We start from the raw sequence: 8,555 nt of genomic DNA, 5'->3' as shown, positions 1-8,555 counted from the left end.
ACCTGTGGACAGAACATGGACCCATGACACAGAGGTTCCAGACAGTACTGTTGCATGCTCATCTTTCCTTCACCTCCTTCCTTGCATTTCTTTTCATTTTTCTCTTCACCTTTTTCCTTCTTTGCCATTTTTTTGCTTTTTCCCTCTTCGGTTTTCACCTCCACAAAGTTCTGCTGCAGTGGCAATGGGGTTTTACACATGGAAGAGCAGCTGATTGTGGATGGAGACTAAGATTAGTTGATTTTTTCTGACTTACCTTCTTACACATGCAGCTGTCAGCCGTGAAAACCTGACAAACCGTCATTAGACTCCCTCAACATCAAGTCCCGAGTTTTCCAGCTCATTCTCAGACTTGCCTGTCAGATATTTCTTTGCAGAGCTTCTTCTAAGGGGGAACTAAATAGATTCAGAGTGGGCAGATAGTGGCTGAGACCCCTTTGAGGTGCCAAAAATGGCACTGATGGCTATCCATAAGCAGAAAGAGTAATAGAAAAAACATTACAGTGACACTGTAGATTTCTTTACAGAACAGTGTTGAAGTTGCATCTTAGGCAGAGAGTGGCATCTATTGTAGTAATGCTTTGTTGTGTTTTTATGATTTGCTGTTCTCTCCTATTATTTGCATCGCATTAGAAGCCCTAAACAAGACATAGGCCGAGCACTGCGACGATAAGGGATGAACCGGGAGCAATTCACCCCGTGATTTGCTTGTGAAAATAGAGGGTGGCTTTATTTAATTTAGTCTTTGTCATGTACATTGCTCTAAATATACCTTTTATCGTGTGATTCTGTGGGCAGGGATCAAGAGGAGGCCAGATTTGCTTTTAGTGTTTTCAGCTAGAGCATATCCAGCTCTGAGGAACAGCATGTAAAGTTTTGGGATTGTCTGCTGAAAACTATTCCTCTGTGCAGACACAGCGTTTTCTTCCAAAAAGTACAATGTTATAGCCCTAAAGCTTTGTCAGTGATATATGTCTCAGAAGTAATTTTCAAGTGGCAAGTGTTTTGGTGATGCTACAAGGGGTTTGTTTATGGAGTGGGTCTGACAGGCACTGTAGAGTTCATATAAATTATTACTTTGTTGATTATTAATGAGGAACATTCATCCAGATTCCCCCTCAACCCCCATTTTTTGTCAAAATTCTCTTTGAGATTTGTTTTTGCTACAGTTCAGGCTCTGTTTCATAGCATACAGCCCCTGCTGAATGGTGTTAAGCTGGATCCTCTGGCCAGCTGCAAAAGCTGGAGGTCAAGCAGGTGTTTTCCTGCCCCTCGTTCAATCATTCTTTTCCACTCCTCCAAATATGCTCATGTGTACACACACACACACACACACACACGTGGCTGCTACGTGCCCTACTCCTGTTCCTGCAGGAATCCTCTACCCACATGGTGCTTCATTGATTGGGTTCGTGCAGTGCTTATTGAAGGCCATCTGCCCAGGTCTTTAATATTTAGTTCTTCAAACGTTCAGGGCTAGGTGAGCACCTAAAAAGACATCTCTGCCCATGCAGTTACCTTCTCAGGATTTTAAAAGGGCCCACAGTCAGAGCTTCCATATCCATATTCCTTTGTAGAAGCTCTGCAGAAACAAAGATCGCATGCCAAAGAGTTGGCAAAATATAAACGCAGAAATAAAATCTGTGATGTTATGGATAAAGTGAATAAGGAAAAGCTATTCATGATTTCTCAGGGTGAAAGAACTAGAAGGTGTGCCTGAAACTGTCAAATACCTTCCTCTAGCAAAGCAAAGGAAACACGTTTCTACGCTCTGTTACTACCCTAATACTAGCACACTGTGAAAGCCAGAGATATAAACAGATTCCAATAGATTAAAAATATAAATAGGTGCACAGTAGGATTTAGTGGAAAGGTACAGATCAAGATGTGTGAAATAGTGCCTGCTAGAAAGGATTGTTCAATTGTGATCTCTACCACTGGCAGTATGCAAGCACTCAATGTGTACAGATCAAGAACAGTTTGCTCTTCACCTGCCTATTTCTTATTCTTATGCCCTGGGCATCTGCTACTGGCCAAAGACAGATGGTCCTTGCTCTGAGTCAGGATGATAGTAGTTATGCTGGTCAAATGGAAGAGGTGTCAGACTTTTTTCCCCTGTGACTTCATTTACTGGAATGTTTCTGAAAGTTTACCAGAGAAACCAGCATCTGGTTTAGAAACAAAGAAGCCTAGGAGGCTATTGATGTTGAAACTTGACAAAGAAATGTACTGGGAGATGCCGGTGGCTGCCACACTGCTGTGTTCCAAGGCCTGGCTCTTTGGGGCTGGTAGTGGTGATCCTCAGCTGGGTTCCTCCAGCTGGATCAACACCAAACTTAACTGGCCCATCTTGACGAGACATCAGTGATCTAATGCCCTGCTAGCACTCCCACTTTTGTCTTCTTTTTTCCCCAGTGAGGAAGGCTTGTTACATTGAGAGAAGCCCTGTAATACTGACCAAATGAGTCACTTCCACCAAAAGCTTCCTGAAGCCCAGAAGATGGTAAGACTGGAATGACTAGTAAAAACAGTGATCTAGCCTTGATTTCTAGCTTATAGCTGAATATCCATCCTTAATTGCTGATAAAAGAAGACTAACATGAGGATTGCTGTTCAGTCCCCATGTGTTGCCTTATCAGTCGAGAGGTGGCATCCCTGGCAACTGGGAGGTTGGATTAAAATGATCTCTAAGGTCCCTTCCAGCCTAGGCCATTCTATGATTCTATGATTCTATGATAAAGACACTGGCAGACTGTAGAGTTTCGAAGGAGATCTTCAGATAAAAATAAGAGAATTTTTTTAGAACAGCAATCTTTTTCTTATTATGATAAGGTACTTTCTTCATTTCAGAAAAAAAAAAAAAGCTACTGTTTTTTTCTCCACAGAAAACAAAGTTTAATGAGCGTCTTACTACATATACTACCAGCTGCCACCTGGACTGTCCTGATCCTCACAGTACATGTTGGCAGGCAACTCCATTCCTGGAACCAGATCTTTTTTTATCTTTCAGCCCTAGTGAAAAAATAGACTTTTCTCTCAGGTGCAAAGTCATCCTTCCCAGCCCATAGGCACTCTTTCAGTTTTTTTCATTTTGATTAACCATTTTGAGTTCAGATCATTGTTTTCACCACTCACCATCTCTCTTTGTGTTCCACCAACAGATCGGAGCCACGTTGCTGCATGGAAACCTTCCATGCATGCGAATCGGGGCACACAAACAAATCCATGTTTGAACACGTAGGTGTTCTTACACATCCAACAGGATTACAATTTGGCAGCTGTCATAGAACACCACGGAAACAATGGGCAGTTGCAGGCAAAAAAAATGACATGTCCAAGGGCTAATACTGAGAAACATATAGGAGATTATACCCTTAAAAAGTGACATTGAGCAGATATGTAACTTGTGGGAAGAGCTGGTGGAAATGTGGCAGTAACTTAGTACTGGTGATGGGGTGCCATCCCCAAAAATATGGTTTGCAGGAGCATGCGTACATGTTATTTGGACAGAGCAATAAAGTGGCAAACCCAGAAGGTGATTCTGACAGCAAGCATTGCCAAAGAAGGGAAGGAGGATGCTTCTCCAAGATTGTGTGGCTATTTTTATGAGTGACAAAGTCACTCCTGCACTCCCAAAATAGAGACTAATACAGGCAATTTTTTTACACTACACACTGTGTTAGAATACAGTTATCCTTGAAGGGATTTTATTGTTCTTCTGTTTTTTCCAGACCCAAAAACTTATTGTGAAACAGTTTGTTCTTCCTATATCCTACTTGAAGGAAAAAGGAGCTTTAAAAACTACCAGGTGTTCAAGATTTTTCTTCTTGCCTCTCTGACTGCCAAGTCCAGATATTTGTTCTTCAGAGGTTTTCATTGTTCTTCACTATGCCAATTTCTTATTACATGAAAGAAGAATTAATTCATTTTGCCAAATTTAGGCAGAACATGGACTTGAAAATATTGATGTTCAATGCTTTTACTTCCTGTACAAACAGTGTTGAAGCTTTACGTACAGTCTCCACAGAGACTCTAACTTGAACAATGTGTACTTTTCCATTCTTAAAGTTCTTTATCATCTCTGATTACTTATCTTTTTAATGATTTCATTTAGTAATTATTTATTATCATTTTTCACATGTAAATTTTTCCTTTCCTGTCAAGCTGTTTTTTATAATTCTAAGAGTTCATAAACCCCTACTTAGCTCCATAAATATATCTACAGTTCCATTTAAAAAATAATTCTATAATGACTGAAAGCATAAAAATTTTCCTGTTTAATTTTTCAGATGTGTAGTACATAAATTTAATGTATTTCTGTGTTTAGTAGTTGCTCATTCCAAATGAATCTGTTAAAGAAACATACATGGTCAGGGTCGATTCCCATTTTTTGTAATCCTGTATAGCTATTGGCATCTTTGATTCTGCAAACCAGGTTCAACAGGAGTTGCCTCTAACTCTAATTCTGGTGTCCTGGTCCTTCTCCAAACAGGCATTATGTCAGGACGTGGAGCAGACTGTATTGGTGGTGGTGATGGATGATCATCCTCTGTCCCTAGACAAGAGCTATATATCCAACTTCTATTATTGCACCACTCGGTAGCTGTAATATAGTTAAACCTGGGATTTTTCTGGATCCTATCACAGATGTGGCAAATTTATGGACTTTCCTTTCCAGTGACTTTATCAGTTCCTTTTTTCTGCACTTCAGAGTCTGGAGCAGTATTTCCTTTGGGCATCCCATCTGTAGGCTCTCTTCATGGTGGCACACGTCAGCTTCTCTGTAGATGCAAGCGCCACCAATCTCTCAGGGAGCCCGAATAAGATCTTCATTGTTCAGAAATCCAGCTGAATTTTCCATCATTGCAATGCATAGTAGTAGTTTTCAGTATTCAAAGAATGATTTTAATTTCCAGGGTGATCTGCAAAGGATACCTGTGCATCCTTTCAGTGCTCGTGTGATGTATGAAAACATTTGTCTCTCAATTTAAAACATTGGGAAACTGAAGTAACTTATTCAAGAGGACAGAGAAAGTAAACCTGATCCTGGTTAAAAGCTTTTCAAGCCTTCAGTAGTCTTGCTATTGACCTTAGCGGGGTCTGGATTAGTGCCTGCAAGATATGGAATTAGATTTCAAGAATTATTGACTGAGTCATCTTCAACACACCTCAGCACAGTCACCTTCTGCAGGCACAGAGTCCCAGCACACCTAGAAGAACATTGTGTAAGTGTTTGCCCCCAGCGCTCTGCTCGTGCTCTTGTAGATTGATTCCAGTTGTAAAAGAAACTGATGACAAAGCCATGTACTTAACATGGGCAAAGTTACTTTCAAAGTCACATTTCCTTGGACATGACAGGAATCAGTGGTGAATAATTTTCTTCCACTTAAATCACAAACGTGCTTTGACTGACATGCAACCTAAAAGCTCTCCCTCCCAGCTCCTCTTCAAAACCATGTTCACAGTGTTTGTGGACACCAGTTTCCTTGCTGTCATCTCACTTAGATTTATTTTTCTCTGTATCTGCACCACTGCCAAAGGAATATTCAGAAAACTGTACCTTATTGAAACTTGCCATCTTTGCTATGGCTGAGAGAGCACACGTTTGTGATTTGGGCAGAGTTTGCTATTGTATCAGTTCGCTACTGCTGTAGAGAAGCAGAAATGTATCTAGTAGCTGTCTTAAAGAGAGAACGGCAATGGTTAAATACAACCTTTGGGAGCAGTGACCATATGACGGTGTTTTTTTCTTCCCCTGGCTGTAACATGCGGCCTGAAGAATGCATACAGGACAGGGAGACCTTGGCCTTCAGTCCATCTTCTTGTACATTTCCACCTGCTCCATCCTTGTCTCAGGATGCTATGGGTCTACTATGAATATTGCATTTAATATTAAATTTCGTATCTGGCTGGAAGTGTAGCTGATCCTACATTCATCCAGAGGGATGGACGACATGCCTCCCTTGTCATCTTTGCAGTGCCCGTTTTCCCTGATCCTAGGAGAGGACCAGTATGACACGGTGGGTTGAGTGCTGCTGTGGTGCTCTGCTTTGGGTGCCGTAGATCTCTGCAGGAAGCTTTGGTGGCAAGTAGTAATGATGGACTTCCACCCCTAACAGGAGAGAGCTCCACAGGATGGCCTGCTGTGACTATCAGGAGTCTGACTTTTTAAAAATGGGATCAAGAAAATTATTATAGCCTGAGGACTTTGAATTGTATGTTGCCCTTTCACCTCTGACTTTATCTTCCAGCATTCACTAACCATGAATGTTTAATATGGCCACCACTGCATCCCATGGAATAAATGACAGATTCTGAGTTTCAAAGCTTAATCTGAAAAGCAATGCATATATATCAATATTGAAAAAAAAAAGCATCACACCCAGAGCAAATCCTTTTTCATAAGCCCACTTATTAAAAAAAAAATGATGTAATATCATGAGTTTTGATTAATACTAGTCTTCAATAAGCCTAAAGCAAAACCTTGCTTGCTGTGCACTTGCTACGCTTGTTGTACAGAACTGCCTGAAAGCGATGAAGGCTCACAGTCAGAGCGTGAGGCCGGGAGAGATACGAGCTCTGTTGGAGTACAGGTTCTCAATCCTCAGTTTTTTTTCCTGGAGAAGATGATTATGGATGTTTCACAGGAATAATAATGCTAATTTTCAGCCCCCACAGAGTACTTTACACCTGCAAAGTGCTGTAATAACATGAGCTAATCCTCACCAGTAAGTGAGTATTATGGTACCTGTTTTGCAGATGCAGAAACGAAGATAGAGAAAGGTCAGTGGGCTGACCTAGGGTCACGTAGCTTCTCAGCAGCAGGTTTAGGATGAAGAAACAAACCTCTCTGGTCAAATTCAACTGATCATGCTGCCCTGTAGCAAATGTAGCTCAAATTTTCTAGATAGATATATATTTATACTAGTGATGGAGTTATTTCTCTCTCTGCTTCTTCAAAATAAACAAGCTCCCGAGCTACCAAACCCCACATTTACAAGTATCATTAAATACTTTGCAGTCACTAACCAGAAAACTCAGCAGAAAACCTGTAGAACACCAAAGTAACTCTCTTCTTTTAAATAATTGATGATGCCAAATAGCAGCAGTGTTACGCCAACAAAGAGATCGGTCTCTCAAAATATTTTATTCATTATGCCTCGAGAAACCCAAAGCCTTGTTTTTAGCAACAGCAAATTTCAAAAGTTGGCTCTCAGTTCATCTGAAACATCTGCTTATTACAAATCTTGGTGTTACAGCACTGGTGCTCCCCAGTAAATCTTTCAGCTTTAAATAATACGTATGGAAGTCTTGGCAGAGATCACCAAGGAGAAAGAGAAATGTTTGCCAAATATGCATTTTACTCTATGGGGCTGTAGTGATATATTTTAATAATACATGTGGTGAAGAGAATCTACTAATCCAATTAAATAACAGGACAAGAAACTTAATTCCAAGGTTCAAAAGAAACTCCATTTTACACAGCTGAAACTTTATATTTCAGAGTAAAATGGTTAGAAGTCTTAGCTAACTACCCTTCTATAAAACAGCCAGAAATGGATTTTTCTCTGTACTCTTCGTAAATCAAGGTCACTTATGTGAGAAGGCTATGTTGTGATAAATCTGTCTGACAATTAGATGGAGAGGGCATATTGATGTTAAATTATGTTCTTTATACACTCTGGTCAGAAGGCAATGTAAACACCACAGCAGCATTATAAAACAGAAAATTGCATTCCAGATAATAACAGATATTCACGGTGCATGGTTTTACACTTTGATGTACTATGTTTTACTCTGTCATATTAATATTTAAAATTATGTAACATTTCCTTATTTGTGCACAGTTTCTTTTTTTTTTCAGTGAAAATGTACCTCCCTCTCTCACTTCCTTTCCTTCTCTCTGCTTATTGCTCTGCCTTTTCCCTTTTTCTTTTTTCCTTTTTCCTTCTCCTTTTTTTTACAGTGATGTTTGGGAGAACAAAAAAAAAAAAAGCCTAAAGCAAAATTGTCTGCGTAAGAAAATAGTAACAAGTAGTCTCAAGATTTAAAAGCCAGGATTTTGTGTTATATATTTACAGATTCAATCTGTGTACCAGGCTTTGATCCAAGCCTTAGCATGATGACTGGAATCACTCCGATTAACCCGATGATCCCAGGCATGGGGTTAGTGCCACCACCACCACCAACAGATATGCCTGTAGTCAAAGAAATAATTCACTGTTTTTTCTTCCCTCCAAACCCAAGTAAGTGGATCTGATGAAAGAATGTGATTTTACTAAATATATTGCATGAAACATTTTCTATCTAATAAAAACTACGTTTTTTAAACAGAGTGTACACAAGCATGGTGTTTTCTTCTAGGGTCTATTCTGTGTATAAAGCATGGTATGGTATCAGTGCATATATATTCATCTGTAAGGCCATGTAAAAAAACCTATGCGATTTGTACAAAAAAGAAAAATAATTAATTAAAGCTAACAGCCTGAAATTCTACACGTCTCGCACAGAAATCCATCTTTCCTGTAGATCAGAATATCACAAAATGTAACAAT

General features: G+C 39.8%; 1 protein-coding gene across 1 annotated transcript in view; it reads left to right on the top strand.

Annotated features, from left to right (window-relative positions):
- Positions 1-8,081: 8,081 nt before the first annotated feature.
- Positions 8,082-8,555, top strand: part of LOC104272018 (ecto-NOX disulfide-thiol exchanger 1-like) — a gene marked incomplete at both ends in the record, with an annotated part of 10,319 nt that continues 9,845 nt past the window's right edge. The window contains one exon of the mRNA XM_009866893.1: positions 8,082-8,246. Within this exon, the coding sequence (XP_009865195.1) occupies positions 8,082-8,246 (165 nt within the window). The remainder of the gene's footprint in view (positions 8,247-8,555) is intronic.

This window comes from Apaloderma vittatum, unplaced genomic scaffold (assembly GCF_000703405.1).
Source record: "Apaloderma vittatum isolate BGI_N311 unplaced genomic scaffold, ASM70340v1 scaffold16930, whole genome shotgun sequence".
NCBI classification, from domain to species: domain Eukaryota; kingdom Metazoa; phylum Chordata; class Aves; order Trogoniformes; family Trogonidae; genus Apaloderma; species Apaloderma vittatum.
This window is presented reverse-complemented; position numbering and strand designations above follow the sequence as displayed.